We start from the raw sequence: 19,253 nt of genomic DNA, 5'->3' as shown, positions 1-19,253 counted from the left end.
GACGAGTACATAACAAGTATTACAAAAACAAGCGAAAATGCAAGAAAAAAGTTCTTCAGAATTGGTATAGCGGCAGCACGGCTACCCACTGCACTTGCAAAGACACAACTGTGATGACGGACAGGAACAATAGCGCCTAATTATTAAAACAGCCTCATCTGGAGTGAAAAAAATGTCCAAGTATAGATATAATTTTCGAAGGCGAACCGCAGGTGTGTCAGTAAAGTCACAGACAAAATCTTCCGTTTATGGATTGGCTGAAAAAATATTGCTTGTTTGCATCTCCAGCCGTAAAGTTGGTAACAATTTCCAAAACAACAAACACGCACAGGGGCGGATATATGTAGCACCCATTTGAACTGTGCATTTACTTTTTCGCCGAAAAGATGCGGGTTCTGCATAATTTTTTTTTTAAATTTCTCGCTTGGCCAAATAGGAGGCCAATCTCCTCGCACCCCTCCCCTTCAGAATTTGTCTAGTCAGTGAGTGCCATGATCGTTGTCTACAAATTAATACTATGCGCAAATTAATGTCCGTGCAGTGTTTTCTGAAGCTTAATTGAAATCAAACTGAGCTCAGCATCGATTCGTATATGTGAAGGAAGCTTGTACTAGCAAGTCAAACTGTTTAAATCAAAAAACACAGTTTGTTAAAAACACTCCAAAGAGCCAGGGAGGATTTTGCTAAATGCGGCAGGCTATAACATAATGACGAATATTATATTTACATCGGTACTGCTCTCACTAGAATGGCGGTGTACCTTTACGAATGAGGTAGCTTTACTCACTAATGCCAATAAGCAGCATCGGTGCGTATGAAGAGGTGACACGGGGTTCGCTGCATAAAGTTCCCGCTAATTTTATATCGCTCAAAAGGAATGTATGCAACAGTTGCATCTTACCTGTACTTACCTATTGGGCTGGAACGTGGAGGTAAACGGAGATGGTTGCACTTAAGTTGAGAAATCATTGGATTCCACGAGAAGGAAAGCGTAACAGCGGGCAGCAGAAAGTTAAGCGGGCGGATGAGGTAAAGAAGTTCGCACGGCTCGAGTGGATGCAGGTAGCACCGGACCGGGCTAATTGGAAGAGTATGGGAGAGGCCTTATTCTTCAGTGGGTATAGTCCGGCTGATGGTGGTGGTGGTGATGATGATGATGACGATGATGATGAATTTTACATGACAGTTTTCGATGAGATTTCCCATCAGCAAACTGTGCCTTGACGGCCCGACATCAGAGGTCATATCTCAGATCCAGCTCACCCTTCTGCTGGAATGTGATATGGCTCCGGTTTATTCTCGGCTGTCAACAATAGCGAAAGGCAAATTTCCTAGTTATCTGTTTAGTACAAGTACCTGCAGCTCACGTTGGACATTATCGTAGGGAGGTTATTACAAACACAAAACTTTAAAAAGAAATGTGCACGAACGGCAGCGGCAAATTAGTTGTACTGAAGAGGGGTTTATGGGTAGATCCGGAGGACTGGAGTAGGCAACCGGCGGCGTAAGGCGATTCGGTTACGAAGCTCAAGAACGGCTCCGACAAAGGCACCTCGAGCTTCAAGTGGCCGCGACAGCTGACAGCCGAAGAACCCCAAAACCTTCTTCATCGTCTGTCTATGCGTAGTTTCATCTTTTTCAAATACGACTACATCATAATAAACTAGTATCATAATAAAGCTGATCGACAACGCATTTAGTACCAAGCGTGAAATATCTAAATAGAAATTAGATTGCACATGCATATAACATTAGACCGGAACTGTCGTGTAAAAGATTCATATGAAGTTTTCTATGGCAGATTAAAATATGGATGTGCACACTGTCTCATCCAGGAGAAATTCCATCCTGCAATAGCTCGCAGAAAGGACGAAAACCTAAAAACATTTATACGATTTCGTTATGGCCTAATCATTTTGGAATTGTCTCAAGTAGCAAAGTAGCAAGTAGCTCAAGTAGCAAATAATCGAAATATCTTTTCTATTTGTATTTTATTGCATTTCCATTTCTAAAAAGCTTAAGAGTCCGTATTTGATCCGGTAGCGAAAGTACACTTTTCATGTTCGATTAATTTAGGAAAAAACACTATTTGTACGCCCCTGCTAATGTTGCATGATGGGGTGCAGCATCCAAACGCGACATGGTTGACGAAGGGCTGCTTATGGAGAGCTCCAGATTCAGTTCCCACCTGGGGCCCTTTATCGGGCGCTCACATGGAAGAACAAACGGGCGTCTTTTAATTTACGCCGCTACGGAAATGTGGTCACCACTGTGGCCGGATTCGATGTCGTGACGTTGGCTCGGGACGTGAACAAGATACGCCTTGCGCCAACGAAGCCGGCTTTGAAGCAGAGATAATGTTTGTCTGCTGAAAGCGTGGCGACATTTCAGTATACCAGTTCCTCTCACTACTTTATGCACTGGAGTGTAAATCTACGAGTTTCAGACGGCTGTTGCCTGACGCGTGTGGCTGATTCGCCAGCGTGACAAACGAGTATACTTTTCGCCGTCGACATGAGCTGATAGGCTCCACGTGAAGGGAAGAAGTAACGAGCTCTGTTCTATAGTTTGCAATGCTTGAAAGAAGCCTCTCATTGGCTTTTCCGCCTAAGACGGCTTGGTTGCTATGACCGCGCACTGAGTGGGTGGGCTGAATGACTTGATGCTCCACTTGAACATATTGGGTTAAACAAAACACCTGTTGTGTTATATTGCGGTAGCTCAGGGAATTTTTTTCAGTGGCAGACATGATGATATTAGGCTTTCTTTGACATAGAAAATGGCTGTTTTCCTTTACATCCGCAGAAGTATTTAACTTACACTGGTATTTATCGGACTGCGAATCTAATTTATTTGTTTTTGTTTTTCTGAACTTTGTTATTGTAATGCAGGTAAAGCTGTTTAACGGACGATGCGGAACAAAAAGATATTAAAAAATAACCAAATAAATACTTGCAGAAATATCGCACCATTTCCTGGTCTGCACATGGGAGACAACCCACAATTCCTCTTTCAACAAAAAAGGCAGGTAAATGTTTGTTTCTGCCCAAATGTCTCGTACGTTTCGAAGATAAACTCGAGGCTTAAAAGGCGTATGTTTCAGGTCAGTTTCTTCTACCATCTGCCGCCCGTTCAGTAGCTTATTTAATCGCTGTGTTGCATAGGCATGCTAGAATTGGTTTCTAGCATCTGCATTTTCACAAGCATTTAGTTACACAATGGCACGGCCCAAAGTAGCATAGATAAGAATAAGACTCCTTTAGCACTTTTGCGCCTAATTTGGCAAATTATGTTCTCCGCGATTTTAGGTGGCGGCGTTTAGCTCCTGTAAAAGAACCATGCTCTTTCAATAGTCCATAGTGAGAAGCGGCAGTGCAGCTCAGCATCACATTGTACGTGCTATTTCCAGCAATTTTTTTGCGAGTAGACTGTCATATTGCGAGTAGACTGTCATCTAGGATGACAACTGGGTGAAAGTACGAGTGAATTTTATTTCTATTCTTTCAAAATCACTGCTCTCCTTTCTGCTCAACAAGGCATGTATTTCCTTAATCACTTCCATTCATTGGATCTAGAGATATTGCATCGCTGTGTTAAATGTTATTTACTCATAATTAGCAAATTTCTACCCTTTAATAAAAAAAAAAATGGGAAGGTCTGAACGTTATATTCTTCAGTTGTCATATTCTGTCAGCTATTACTAGGTGTTTTATAACTTAGTATAGCACTACTTCTGTCCCTCGTCACACATACTTTGCCTGTGTTTATCACTAAAGAGGTAAGAAGCACGGACATCAATAATCTTGTGTTTTGACCATACTCGTAACCAATTTTCTACATTTTCGGAGGGTTACATAGGGCCTTTAAATGCTTAGTCCTTGCTATAAGGCTACTCCGAAAAGGAAGAATACAGTGCCCGCAAGCCGAAACGTCGCGAAGCTACTGGATGTATGGCCCCACTGCCATGAACGTTGAAACTCCGCCTGTGCCTGGCTCAAACATATCTCCGCAGACCCGGAGTACTGCCAAATGCGAGCTGCGATCCGTGCTATGCTGCCCGCGCGCTAGATGCTAGCTACTAGCGGAGGTTCACATATAGGTTTGAGTTGTTTATGGTGGCGTTGCAAATCAACTTAGTGTGGTGAAAGGGCTGCGTGAAGTATAATGAGCTAGAACTCAATTTCATAACAAAAAAAAAAAGCAGTACGAGGGGGCATGTTCGATATAAAGTCTTGCTGATTGAACTGAAGCTGAAATTTAGTGGAACACGCATGTGTCGCTAAGGAAGTGGCTTGAAGTAATTCTCAAAGCGCACAGAGTGTGGTAATGCAAAGATATGGAAATGCAAAGATATGACATCTGACAGGCGGCGTAAGCTTGGTTTCGGGCGAAGCTTGGCCCACACCAGGCAAACGATCACCTTGAGTCTGGAGAAAATCAAGAGAAGGTTTTTAAAAGAATCCCCTGACAGCACGGACCTAGACCACAATGATTCATATTTTTGTTTATCTCGGAAACATAGTGCGGGAAAACGGTTGGCGAATAACAGTGGATTTACACAAAAAACTATAACATAGTTTCTTCTGCAGGCGGGATACTTTTATGAGCGCAATATGGAAATGTTGGTTTCCAGACAGTACAATAGTTTGCATAATGGCAGGAACCATTTTAAGAATTGCAAGATATATTATGACCCATTTCGGATAACCTACCGTTAAATAAGAATTATCTGTACGAGTGCCGGCCTTCGTATCTTCACATTCCGTACGCGCCTCGTAGATAACTATTGCACAGCGGCCTATGATCAAGTGAAGCGGAACACTCATATGGGCGTAAAGTGCTTGCCGTTTGAATCATGTTCCGTCGCTTCGCATTGCCACAGCCGTTCGGCACTATGTGGCCGTTTTCTCGATGCTCGAGTGATACCGTTAGAGAAATGGCAGGTCGTTCATATTTAATAAACTTTCCATTAATGGTCATGTCCAATACCTTTAGTGATGACTTCCTGGAAACCTCAGCCCTACGTCCAATATGTGGTGGTGCCCCCTGCAGGAAGCTCAGCTTAGTCACTTCTCGACCGCGAACCAGAGGGAACCCCAGTGTCCGAGACCGCCTTCATGGCGCATCGCGGCCCTGTTCCGGGTACGATCTTCGCCTTCCTTTGCCTCGAATAAAAAACAACAGAAGGCGCTAGGACTCTCCGGGGGCTTCGGATGATGATTGGATGATGTGTTGTTTGACCTTTTGTTGTGGCACCTTCGGGTGCCGAGTGTCATTCCTGTCTACTAACGGCCAACGGTCTACGTTACAGATGCGCAGCTAATATTTTCGGGAATCCAAAATCTTATATAGATTTTATTTACTGTAGACTAAAAACCTCTTTATGAATAAGAGGCCTAGCTCTAATAGGTAAAATAATTTATTATTCTTTATTAGCACGTCAGCCTGCTTTAGTTTGCAAGTCTTAGCTGTATCCCTCAAAACAGTCTATGCAGAGGTGAAGCACTCTACATACACCGTCTTGAGGGATTCTGTTAACGCCCATGAACTTCGTCTAATCGTCTTTAATTTCAGCTGCTTTCCAATTCATCCACATTATACATTTTCTTTTTTATTGGGTGAGACTGTTCTCTCCCTAATTTCTTGGCAAGTACTGGCGTGCAGGGATCTGATGTTTTCGGGACATGAACAATGCAGCGCTTCAGGAAATCTAGCACGCGCTAAATTCAAGGCTTGGTGGTACCCAGGCGAGTTGGACTGACACGAAGCCAAATTTAAAAATACTTACAGATACACACTAACGCAACAACATACGCAAAAGTCTCGTAGCCACCAATATTTTACCATTTCTTTTATTCAACATCACAATCATACACATCTCAACATGTGGCTATATGCAATTCAACAGGTAAGGCTTTCATCCTTTAGTCGGGTGAAAACTCCGCTGTGTGTTCTGTTAAATTTAATATGCTGAAGCAGCTGTACAGTTAATATAAGTGGTAGAACCCGTTAACGATGACTGGGATTGGGCGCATCAACAACAAAGAGTAAAAACAAAAACAACAAGGTGATGGACGCTTCAAGCTGGTGGTTACCGCAAAGTGTGTCTCACTCCGCCTTCGTAGTGACCGGTCTTACCACAGTTGTTTGGAAAACGCGAATCCTAGATGGCTGTTCCGTTATAGCGTCTCGTTGAAAGCTGTGAAATGGGAGAAGAGTACAATCACATGAGCGGGTTTGGAGGACAAAGGTTGTAAAAGTTGGAGGCATGAAAATCAGTGCGGACCGATTTACTCAATAAAGGAAAATTATAATATAACAGTTGTTAAATAGGTGAAAACATATTGCATTTTATTATGTTCAGTAGCTCCCCAAAATTCCTATTTTCAGATTTATTGAGCCTTATATCAAGCACTGCATCTTTCAAAGCCACTTGTTCCTGGTGGGACAGTTCGTGAAAACTAAAGTAAACAGGGCATTTCTAACCGAGCGAATGGTATTACGAATGAGTAGTGCCAGTATTTTGAGTAAAGGCTTCTCTTTAGGACGCAGCGAGTAGGCTTGCAGGTGATAGTTATTGCATTCATTGTATCCTAAGTCTGCAATTAGGCATTAGTTTTTAAAAGTGGGTGAGAAGTATATGATAAAGTTTCTAGTTTCGCTCATAAGCCGCGAAGTTTTTCAATGAACCGATTCTTCACGCTTACCGCTTAATTCCAGCCACCGTGGTGGCCGCCGCCATATCCGCCACCACCGTAACCACCACCTCCATATCCACCGCCACCGTAGCTGGCTCCTCCAAGTCCTCCGTAGCCACCGAGGCCACCTCCAAGACCTCCTCCGAGTCCTCCTCCGCTTCCACTCTTGATGATGATCACCTTGGCGGCCCCACCAGTGGCTCCACCACCGTATCCTCCCCCTCCGAAACCTCCCAAGCCGCCGCCGTAGCCGCCGCCGCCATATCCGCCGCCGCCGATTTGTCCACCGCCGTATCCACCATGTCCTCCACCTCCGTAGCCGCCGCCTCCACCTCCTAAGCCACCGCCGTATCCTCCGTAGCCTCCACCACCGAGGCCTCCACCAGACGACTTGCTAACCGTGCGAACCAGGTAAGAGTACGAGATACCCCCTCCTCCGTAGCCTCCACCACCGAGGCCTCCACCTCCGTGGCCTCCGCCGCCGTAGCCTCCTCCGCCACCTCCGTAGCCGCCTCCGCCATGGCCGCCGAAGCCACCACCCAAGCCACCAAGACCACCGCCTCCATATCCACCGCCACCGTATCCACCTCCTCCGAGTCCACCGCCACCTCCTCCAAGGAAGCCAGCCTTGACAGCGTTGACTAGCAGGAGACCGCAAAACAGTGCCTGCGCCTGTGAAGTTTACTGTATTGCAGTGCTGCAGCGCGCCACCTTTTCTACAAATGATTTTGCGACAGCTGTAGCGGTGTTTCCAAGAACCTCGCTTTATACAAATATTATGGTTATGACGTGAGCTCGCACTTGGGCAACTGGTTTTTCGTTATATGCGCAAGTACACGTACCGGTGACAGTAAATGAAGCAAACTGTTATGTTCCAAGCGCGATGACTGCTGTTGAAGCTGAAGGCAATGAACTTTGAGTGCCCGCTAGAAACAACCCTTGACACCATCAACGGCCTGCACATTTTTCCATACCGAACTTTCTTAAGGTAGCACAATATTTTCCTTAAAGTAACAGATTCTGGTCGGTTCCCTCTTATTCCATTTGTGCGTCTCCGCTAATTAAGTGCAAAATAAATGGCGAGAATACCATAAAACTTTGAGCCGAACATTATGGAGGGGTTGGACTGCAGGCTTGTCCTTGGCCAAGACACAAAAATTATTGCAAATTAACTAGGCGCTGCGAAAATAAGCAGCACATATGGTCATATATGTGCTGTTTATTATACATTGCCTTGCTCTTCAGGCAACACATTATATTTATACCGCAGAGACCTCTTCATTGGGATTGCGCGATCTTCACCAAAACACGGGATTTATGAAAGGTAATATTGTTCTATTGAGTGCTGTTCGGTAACTTTCCTGATGCAGCCGAAGAGCAGACATACTCAATACCAATTACTCCCTTCACTGTCGCCTGTTAACGCACTTCGTACTTCGGCACGAAATGCATCGCTGTACACAAAGTCGCAGAACATCAGTTCGAAAATTCAAAAATTGTGGGTCCGATTTAAGTGGATGAATAACGCTGTTCACCTTTTGCTATTCTCCCGTCAAAGATATGCTCTCCTCCAAGTTCAAAACAGGCTGCGTTCATAGCTGTTTATGACACGGCACAGACATGCGCTATAGCTACTGCTTTCCGAATGTAGATAACTGTAGGCTCTCGGCACTCAAGATTGGCTTGAGCCGCTAACATGGAAGCAGACTCCCCTTTTGCGTGTTCTCTTCCGGCCTGCTTGGCGTTCCGGCTCTTAAAAAGGGCCGAGCCTCCTGCGCATGACTTGCGCCTGACTACAAATTCACGTCCTCGCGCAGTTGGACCAACGAACGCGACTAGGTGCGGCCACTCGAGCAGCAGCCGCTCTGGTTTCCCGTTCGGCGCTCAGTCCCGAACTCACCGTGGACTTCATGCTGCTCCTGGTTCTTCCTTGCTTAGAGAGCAAGCCGCGTTATGCCCAGCGACCGAGCCACCGGGCCCTTTTATGCTACCGGAAAGCGCCTCTTCTGGAGGGCAAGGACAGATAGTGCGAGGAGGGGCGCAGGACATCGCGCCTCTCTCTTTGAAATAGAGCGCAGGTAGCAAGACACAAAGCGGCACGCAACAGCCGGAGAGCAGCATCATCAGAGGAAGCGGAACAAGACGGCCTCGGCGAGCGCAGGGCCTCCTCGCAGGACCTGTCTGCGGAGCTGAGCTACTCCGCACGGGGCTTGGGCTATGCAAAAACGGTTCAGTCGTTAGCTTCGCTTTCTGCTTGTTTCCAAAGAGGATGCTGGCACTGGCTGGAAAGTGAAAAGAAATCAGGTGAGGTGAAGCCTGGATTGACATGCGAGCACTGAGCATAGGCAAAAAATGGGAACGTTAGCGCGGTAGAATGCGATGTGCAATCCTCATTATCTTGGCGGCAGCTGCTCGGTTCACGTCGCATGGTAATGGCAGGAGGAGGCTGGGTTGTGGCGCCCGGTGGGAGTACGATTATGACGAGGAACAATAAACATATCGGTGATTTCTGATGGCGCTTCGCATTCCTGTATAGTTCATATTTATCAAGATCCTCTGCCTTCGAGCACACGTTTTACATTTTACATTTAATGAGCCTATTCAATCCTTTTTTCAGCTGTGATGAAAATTGTGTGCCCTAGTGCAATAAGTACTTTTTACCCTTAAGGAACAGCTCTTGGGGTATGGTAGGCGCAATTCTAGCGCGGAAAAAAAAGAAAACCACAAAAGAATAGCAGCATTTTTAATACTGTTTTAATAATTACTGCATTTTTAATAATTACCGCACCGCAGCATACAGGCATGGTGATTAACCACAAACCTTCGAAATTTGGTTTAAGTTCGCCTTCGCTTTTTAATCCGTTCTATCGCCATGCTCACCGGCTGAGCGCCTACAACGCGATATGACTGGCGAGGAGAGTGCAAACTATTATAAGTCAATTTTGATGAGTTTTCTTTCCTATGATCATTTCTCGCGCTAGTGTCCCGAGCTGGCTGACTCTTTTGCGAACCCCGCTGCTCTGTTCTAGCAGCGCCTTTAAATTACGCGTTTGTTAGGACACGGTGCAGAGGTTAGAAGTTTGTACCACAAATTTATCAAAAATCATCGTCAAACGGAGGCTTGCCAGCATGTCATGCATCTTCCACATAACCTAGGCAAGTATAAGAAAGATGCATGAAATATATACCGGGTGGTTAAGCAAACGCTTTCAGAAATTCTCCGAATGAAATCTTTGAAATAGAGAACAATTTCAGGAACACACTCTCATTCATGGTAATCGCAAGTTGATTAAAATATGCAAATTATTTTTATAAATTGCTCAAAATAACGCATTAACTTTTTTTTTTAGCGACATAGTGTGGTCAGCGTTACAAAATCATGCGCTTATTTCCACACAAACCCAAAACTGAGAGCTGGAGGCAGACAGGAAACCCAGTTCTAAAATTAGGTCCTTTGGGAACGTGCGGCGCAAAACTCAAGCCATTTGCCCGATTACCATGCCATACGCGTACTTTTTTTTCTCTCGACTTATTAGCCTCTCGAATAGCCAGCTACGGGGCCTTTAATTATTAGGGCAACGAAGCAAAGGTTCGTGCTGGAGCACAATGAAGTAGACATCTTGAATTTGGTACCCGCAGTCCCTGCAACACATTGTCAATGGAAGTTATATTTGCCCTGGGCTTTTTGGTGCCTCATGTCCTCTGTTTCGGTTTGGGTCGGATGGTAGCGTCTGATCTGTCTAGACTGCAGCGCCTCAAAAAAATGCATTTTCTTTCTTGTTTTAAAGCAGACATGGCAGTCTCATCGATGGCTACGACCTTAGTTATAGCAATTGGCACAAACCACCAGTTGACTATAATTAAAAAATCAGTTGGTAAACAATGATTGATTAGCTGGATAATCTAGACCATTTTCTCGCTAACAGATGATTGCTGTAGCTGAGAATGTGTATGTAACAGACTTTCTCTTATATGTACCCTGATTCTAAGAATTTTCGAAACTACTCCCTGTAATGCCTGCTATTTCCTTCCAACGGCTCCATTTAGGTTCTCAGGCCCGACCTCCTGAAATAAGCTTCTATCTGCTCGAGCAAAGTACGGGCAACAATGTGACGGTATTTCGCAGTACACAATAAAGCAAATGGCTGCTGCTGCTCCGAAGTGTAGGCAAAACGAGGTATCCACCACACGGAATTCCCTGCTGTGAAGAAGTGGTTCTCACTTCGCTCACAAATATTGTGAACACTGTAATGCTGCAGTCACCATCTTGCTGAGTTCGAAACGATATTGTAGAAGGCGTGTTTAACTTCGGCGCTTATTTAACGTGCGGAGCATTTACTATGGGAGCTCTTTTGGAAGCCGATGAGAAAATAGAGATTCATAATAGCACTCTGCCAAAGTTATTTTCTGCAATGGTATCTTTCAGCTTCGAATGTACCGCTATGCACTCTTTGTCGTCAGGATAGCACCAAATGTTCTCAGAGGTGGTCGTTTAATTTCTGCTTATGTGACATATTAATCGAATACCAATCCCGTGTGTGGTTTGACCATGCAGGTGAAATTTGTACAATCAAGGTAAATAAGACTGGAATACTCCTTACTGCAGAGAAGCAGTGGGCTTTCCTTGCTGCGGGAATAGTTTTCTTCCCCCTTGCCAATAAATTTAAGTTAAACATCTTATTAACCTCCGATGGGCATTCTTTTCGCGGGTGAAAAGTTTTAGATTTCTTTTCTTGGCCGCTAGGTGGCCACAAGCGTTCCCAACGAGATGCGTAAGCCCTGGACGTTTTCGCCTCTTCACGTGACTGCCGCACAAAATGTGGCCAGTGGCTGCGCATTGACTCGAGCTTATCAGGGCCAACTAGTAAATGATCCTTTCCGCTTATGGCTATCGTACCACAGGAGCTAAAATTAACGTTCGCCGCTTGTGTCATCTTGCCGCGTGAAATAAAAGAGACCTTTGCTCTCACGGATCTCTCTCGCGGCTCAGAAACAACAACATATATATATATATATATATATATATATATATATATATATATATATATATATATATATATATATATATGCAGTCACTGGTTCACTCATATGTATACGACTCTCGCGGCGATAAAGTTTCTCTGTCCTCACGGCGGGTTGAAACAGAGGAAGTGGCTGAGAAACTACGGAGAATGTCAAACCGCTGATGTTTTCCCATGAGGGGAATTATTTTGATGGCGCCTAGGTGAAAGCATTCTGAATCATGAAAGAGCGCGAAGGAGATCATAATATGAACAACAAAGACGGCAGCAGGGCGCGTACTTAAACTGTAATTTTATTCGAATCGTCACTGCAGTATGTACGCATGACAACATCGTCTAAATAAAAGCAAAGAAAAAAGAAGCAGGACACAATAAACTGAACCCAAGGAATTCACGTGTGTTGACAACCGCAGAGCAGCCTAGGCGTAAAAAAAAACGCTTTTATTGATATGAAAGAGAAACAGATGTGCCTCAAGCACAAATAGTACGAAGCTTTAAAATCTTAGTCGGTTTGATAATAGGTGTGGGTACGCTGTCTTTATTCATGTATCGGGAGGGAAGGAACCTGTGGTGTGTTCCTGCCTTCGGTCTCATCCCAACTCCGCTTCCACAATGACGATTACCCATCACGTGGCGAGAGAGCACAGTCTAAGGTCTGTATTTTTTGCCAAAAAAAACAATGTACACAACTATTGCAAAGATTTCAGCCGAGGACTTCATTATCTGTTTAGCGTTAGACCACATGGAAGTAGCGCCGGTACAAATGAATTGGCTGCATTGACTGCATTGGCTTACAGCGCTGCAGCATGAGATGGGGTAATCGGGTTGTGAAAATGCAGTTCTGATGATTTTCTTCTTTGTTTCTGCAAGCAAACCATCCAACAAGAAAAAGCCTATTTTTTGTTTTATCTCAAGGTACGAGAAAACGATTGATAGGATATGTAAAATTTTCAGATATTATATTTGGTTATCCGAAAGGCTGGAATAATTCGTCATATTAATTGATTACTACTGTTTAAAATTTCAGTTGTTTCGGAACAAATGTTAGACAAGGTGTGGAGATGTCGCACCTTTCGCCGGGAACTGCTAATCACTTATAAACAAAATCCTGAGCGAAACCCCAGTCCGTTAACTGCATGCTTACAAATACGGAAAAACGGGACTTCCACCATTAGAGCGGCGCAGCCCGCAAGACTTAGCGAAAGAATTAGCAACTGTACAATTCTTGATCATGTTCATTTGTCGATACAGGTGTGGTTTGATCAGCGGGCTGGAAAACAAAGTTGAAAATGTTTTTTCCCTCTGAAGTCAATTTTACATTTCTCTAGAAAGTTTCCCCCCTTCATGGATCACTGCCTTATCGTGGCGAAGGGGCTTGCGAAACTCGATGAAGTCGTGAGCTCTGCTCTGTAGGGCTACCCAAGATAGACAGGTCACGGCAGAGAGTTCGGACAAAATGTGATTCACTTAAGAAGATAATGGCAACCCACTCCAGTATTTGCTGCCAAGAAAACCCTATGGCCAGTCACAATACCATTAATGATATGGCGCCGGAAGATGAGCACCGCAGGTTGGAAGGCGTCCCACATGTTACTGGGGATCAACAAAGGGCGATTCCTAGTAGCTCCAGGACGAATGAAGCGGCTGGGCTAAAGCCAAAAGGACGCTCAGTTGTGGATGTGGCGGGAAGCGACCGAAAGTCCGATGTTGCAAGGAGATATATCACATAGCAACATGGAATGTAAGATCTATGACGCAAGGTAAACTGGATGTCGTCAAGCGAGAAATAGACAGATTGAACATTGATATCTTGGGTATCAGCGAGCTCAAGTGGACCGGAATGGGAGAATTTAACTCCGGCGACCATTATGTCTTTTATTGTGGGCACGAATCCAAGAGAAGGAATGGGGTTGCCCTCATAGTAAACAGAAGAGAAGAAGAAAACGCTGAAAACTAGAAGGCCTTTCAGGTATGATCTGGATCAAATTCCATTAGAATATGCTGTGGAAGTGAGGAATCGATTTCAAGAATTAGATCTAGAAGACAGAGAGCCCGAAGAGATGTGGACTGATGTTCGTGCTATAATACAAGGAGTTGCTACTAAGGCAGTTCCAAATCAAAAAATATGCAAGAAAGCAAACTGGTTATCTGAAGAGGCTTTGTAAATAGCTGAGGAAAGGAGGATGGCAAAAATTATGGGGGAAAGAGAAAGATACAAGGTTCTCAATGCGGATTTTCAGAAAATAGCAAGGAGAGATAAGAATGCCTTCCTGAACATACAGTGCCAAGTAGTTGAGGACAACAGCCAATTAAGGAACGCAATTGCTCTGTATAAGACAATCAAAGATATCAAAGGAAGCTTCTGTGCTAAGCTGGGCGGGATAAAGGACAAACGAGGCAAAGACCTCACTGAAGCCTCAGAGATAAAGAAGAGGTGGCAGGAATACACAGAAGAACTGTACAAGAAGGATCCGAATGTGCAAACCCAACATAAGACGGTTGTGATTACTGATCTCGAGCCGCGCATCCTGAAGAATGAAGTTGAATGGGCCTTAGCCAGCCTTGCTAAGAACAAAGCTAGCGGAATTGATGGCATTCTAGCTGAGTTGCTTCAAAACCTCAACCATGACGCTGTTAACATTCTGCATACATTATGTCAGAAGATTTGGACAACCCTGCAGTGGCCACAGGATTGGAGGAGGTCAGTTTACATCCCCATTCCAAAAAAAGGCAGTGCCAAAGGTTGTTCCAACTACCGCACCATCGCGCTTATTTACAATGCTAGCAAGGTGATGTTGAATATCCTCCAAGGTAGGCTGCAGCAGTACACGGATCGGGAGCTTCCGGACGTGCAAGCTGGGTTTCGCAAGGGCAGAGGAACTAGAGACCAAATTGCCAACCTTCGCTGGATCATGGAAAAAAGCAAGAGATTTCCAGAAACCCATCTACTTCTGCTTTATTCATTATGCGAAAGCGTTGGACTGCGTAGATTACAGTAGATTGTGGCAAGCTCTCCAAGAGATGGGAGTTCCAGTTCATCTCATCTGTCTCCTCTGGAACCTGTATGAAGGGCAAAAGGCCACAGTCAGAACTGGGCATGGTCTTACTGACTGGTTTCCGATTGAGAAAGGAGTGAGGCAAGGCTGCATACTGTCGCCCTGCCTATTTAACCTATATGCAGAGTGCATCATGAGGAAGGCCGGTCTGGACGAGTCTTCAGCTGGAGTGAAGATTGCTGGAAAACGTATCAACAACCTTAGATATGCGGATGATACCACTTTAATGGCAGAAAGTGAAATGGAACTCAAGAAACTTCTGATGCGCGTACAAGAAGAGAGTGCGAAGTTTGGGCTTAAACTGAACATTAAAAAGACAAAGATTATGGCGTCTTGCCCTATCAAGTCCTGGGGCATCAATGGACAAGAAGTGGAAGCTGTGACAGATTTTCTCTTCTTGGGCTCCAAGATTACCTCGGAAGGAGACTGCAGCCATGAAATTAGAAGACGCCTGCTTCTGGGAAGGAGAGCAATGGTTAGCCTTCACCGCCTAGTAAAGAGCAGAGACATTAGTCTGCCAACTAAGATCCGTATAACTCGTGCTATGGTCTTTCCAGTTGTGATGTATGGATGCGAGAGTGGTACTGTGAAAAAGGCTGACCGCCGAAGAATTGACGCGTTTGAATTGTGGTGCTGGCGAAGACTCATGAGAGTTCCTTTGGCTGCCAGAAGATCAAATCAGTCTGTATCGTCGACCATAAACCCTGACTGCTCATTGGAGGGTCAAATTCTAAAGTTAAAGCTCAGCTACTTTGGTCATCTGATGAAAAGAGAGGAGTCGCTGGAGAAAGATTTGATGTCGGAAAAGGTTGAGGGTCGCCGGAGAAGCAGTAGGCAGCGAACGCGATGGTTAAATGGCATCCTCGAGGCACTGCAAATGAAGTTATGTGATGTTAGGAAGATAGTGAGAGACCGGAAAGCGTGGTGTGACATGGTCCATAAAGTCACGAAGAGTCGGACACGACTGAACGACTGAACTGAAAAATTTTCCATTCATGGCTAGGCTTTCAGCCACATTCAATATTTTCATGCTGCAATGAACGCAATATTAATGCAGTAGCTTTAGAACACACGTTACCCGCCAAACTTTAGCTCACAACGAAAATCTCTGATTGGACAAGGCAGTGATGACTTCACATGTCACGGCGTCATTCACCAACTCTTGAGAAGTGTCTTTAAAAATAAAAAAAGCTTTTCTGCTGAAAATAAACACCGGTCGAGCGGAAATCGATCGTCTGCCGTTTCTTTTCCCAGCCAAATTTACCATAGAGGAGCTTTCTTTCCGTGCGGTAGTTTAGAAGCCTCATAAGACCGCCTGGTTTATTGCAGGGCACAGAAACCTCACATCGCATTACAACGACACTTAGGGGAAATTTCTTTATATCACTTATTAACACTGCTAAACACCACAAATGCTGGCATCTACTACTTTGTGCTGTTAACCATTACTGCTGCTTAGCCCTCTTGCTTAGTGCTAGTAATTAGCGCTAATAAGTACCATCATTATTAGAAAACTTATAATGTCCACACGGCAATGCTATCGCATTAACTGATAAGTGTACTGAAGCGTCCCATTTTCTTTTTATAAAGACAGAAAAATACTGACCAGCAACAGTGAGAGCTAGCTTGGTCATCTTCATGCAACGACAGTTATTTCGCTACAAGATAGAATCTCTAGTTTCCGAGGAAAGCATAAGAAACATAAATTTTGAAGGCAGAGGCATGAGGAAGCAATATAAAGCTTGCTTCGTGCAATGTTGCCATTCTGGCAACCGATTTATCACACGAAGCTTTTCTTTTTTTTTTCGTGCCAATCATCGCCGCCCTGTTTTCCTCGGCACTGCTTCCGAAACGTGCTATATATTCGCTCCTGTCACTTTCTTCCCTTTTAGAAAATAGTCCACCTGTAGGCTTCCTTGCCTGCGGCAAGGCCGTCCAATCACACTCCAAAGGACACAATCGCAGTTTTCTGTTTGGAGCGTTGTCAAGAAACATTCTTCGACACTTCGATTTCTGTCTCATTTTCTAGTATGCGGGTGCACCCGTCGTTCCTCAACGGTGACGAAAGCATGTAGGAAGTCAGTCGGATGGCAAAGAATCACAGCAAAACATTCACCAAAAGCTGACCTTCCCATGCCGTTTTGGTCGCCATTCTGCAGTCGTGGCCCTCAAGGCGTGTACATAGCTTTAGAGCGCAGCTCTTTGGCGCCCGTTCCTGGGCTTCGCGTCGGCGTCAGCCTCGTAACAAGATCCGCCCCTCTTTAAGCCCCCCAGCTCAACCCCCCTCTTTCTGCGTGGCGCTGTCCGCGCGTGTTATCTGTATGCTGCTCGCGCTCTCCCGTTCGCCGCTGCTCCTCCCCCCCCCCCCCCCCCCCCCTCCCGTCATTCTGCGTGGCGGCGAGGGTGCTCCCAGGTTGCCGATACCGAAACGCACAGTCACGTTCTCTTCACTTGCTAGCGGCGTCAGCAGTATCAGTCAGTCGCTGCTATCTGTTCGTCGCTCAACGTTCCTATGGGTCCACGCGCTGCCTCCCGCAACCTACCGATAACTTAATTACTCTCTTCATTATTCCGACCACAAAGCTTTTTCCCTGACAGCCAAGAACTGTTAGAGTAATGATTCTAGAAGGAATACGTGCAAAAATTAAACAAATTTGTCTGTAATTGTACACACGTGCCTTGATCGAAACCTTTGCCTCAATCTATCGAAAATGGTTGGGTTTGGTTTGGTTTGTGGGGTTTAACGTCCCAAAGCGACTAAGGCTATGAGAGACGCCGTAGTGAAAGAATCCGGAAATTTTGACCGCCTGGGGTTCTTTAACGTGCACTGACATCGCGCAGCACACGGACGCCACTCCGTTCCGCCTCCATCGAAACTCATCTATCGAAAATGGGAAACAGCTGCTGAGCTGCGCTTAAATTACGCATTAGGAAGTAATGTAATCGTCGGCAATCTTTTCTTCTTCGATTCTTTGTGCCAGCTTTTTGGGCCTTTTTTTTTTACAGAAAGTGCGTTCAGTGTTAGCAGTCCTGTCAGCACTCATCAGGTTACCCTCATAGAGATAAGATTGGTATTGGTTCGGATTTTCTAAGTCGTGACTTTACTTGAGCATCTCTTGTATTCCTAATGTGGATTGCGCGTGTTTCATTTCCAAAAGTATGCGTTCATCAGTTTCTAAATGAACTTTTTTTCAGCTCTGGTGCACACGCTCCACGAAATTCATTCGACAAGGCTTTCACCTTGTAGACTTTCTACAATGCGGAACTCATCGTTCGTCGATGTAGCAGCAAGGGTTGACACACTCGAGGGTTGACACACTATTAGCGCAGCGTTTCCCGCTTACGCATAGCTTGAGCTATGGTTTATGGGGTTTAACGTCCCAAAGCGACTCAGGCAATGAGCTGCGCCGTAGTGGATGCATCTTCGGAAATATTGACCACTTGGGGTTCTTTAACGTGCACTGACATCGCACCGCACATATGCGCCTTGTTTTTCGCCTCCATCAAAAGCCGCCGAGGACGGTGTCGCATAGCGAGCTAGGCCTATGTCGCGCGCCGTTTTCCGGACCCGTGCACAGCCGGGGAGCGGTCCTTTTTTTCTTTTGCACGGCGTCGCTGTGCTTTCCCCTTCTTCTTGGGGGGGTATTCACGATGTACGTGTACGCCGTTCGGAAAATGGTTAACGGCTGTGAAGGAGGCGAGCTGTTGAAAGCTCGCGTCCCAACCGGTTAACGCCTGAGGGCTTGGGGGCGACGGCTGAGAGCACGGACGGAGCTTTGTGTTTTGTGCCGTCTGCGTCCTTGCGGCCCATGTGTTTTTGGTTTACCTTTTGTGTGTTTGGGTGCCAGGCGGAGATGCGCCGCGTCTTCTAGAAATTCACGCGGTGCTCGCCAGGAAACAACCTCGCGGGCACCGGCGTCCTATTGGTTTCTCAGCTGTAAAGAAAGTCGTCTCATTGGCTCCGACAAGCGCATTTCCGCCTGGTAACAAACACTGCCTGGAGAATCCTGAAGAACGTTGACAGAGGGGTTTTGGCGGCAAGTAAGGGAGGACGGCGACCATCCGAGCTGCTGCTCGGGACCCCTGCTCGGAAGATGTCGCGTTGGCGGACTGATGTGTTGTTAATTTGAATTAGTTGTTTATTTGGTACTACTGGATTCGCTTTAATTATTGTTTGAGTTCATCTTTATTAAATTCAGTTAACTTGTGTTATCAAACGAAATCGTCTGGTCCCTTTCTTCAATGCGGCGGAGCCGTCGTGCCGTCAAGAAAGTTCAACGTGCGAACACTTCGTTACAAGTGGTGGAAGGTGCGTGGTAACGACGACCCCGCTCTACCGGAGATGCGCCCCCATCTCAGGAGTGATCCGGACATGCAGGCGACAGCCGACTTCGCTACACAGCGCGGACGGAAGTGTTAATTAATCCGCCGTGACTTTGTATATACTCCCGAATGTTTTGTGTTTTGTGTGAATACGT

At 45.5% G+C, this 19,253-nt stretch overlaps 1 protein-coding gene across 1 annotated transcript; it reads right to left on the bottom strand.

Moving 5' to 3' along the window:
* Nucleotides 1-6,710: 6,710 nt before the first annotated feature.
* On the bottom strand, nucleotides 6,711-8,610 carry LOC146203306 (uncharacterized). The gene is made up of 2 exons (XM_084588661.1): nucleotides 8,599-8,610; nucleotides 6,711-7,364 (listed from the first exon to the last, which is right to left on the bottom strand). The coding sequence occupies exons 1-2, from the start codon at nucleotides 8,608-8,610 to the stop codon at nucleotides 6,711-6,713; spliced, it is 666 nt and encodes a 221-aa protein (XP_084444787.1).
* Nucleotides 8,611-19,253: the final 10,643 nt, after the last annotated feature.

The sequence above is a fragment of the Amblyomma maculatum genome, chromosome 1 (assembly GCF_055883805.1).
Source record: "Amblyomma maculatum isolate TAMU_Amacu chromosome 1, ASM5588380v1, whole genome shotgun sequence".
Classification (NCBI taxonomy): domain Eukaryota; kingdom Metazoa; phylum Arthropoda; class Arachnida; order Ixodida; family Ixodidae; genus Amblyomma; species Amblyomma maculatum.
The sequence above is the reverse complement of the archived record's forward strand: the minus strand, read 5'-3'. Positions and strand labels throughout refer to the sequence as shown.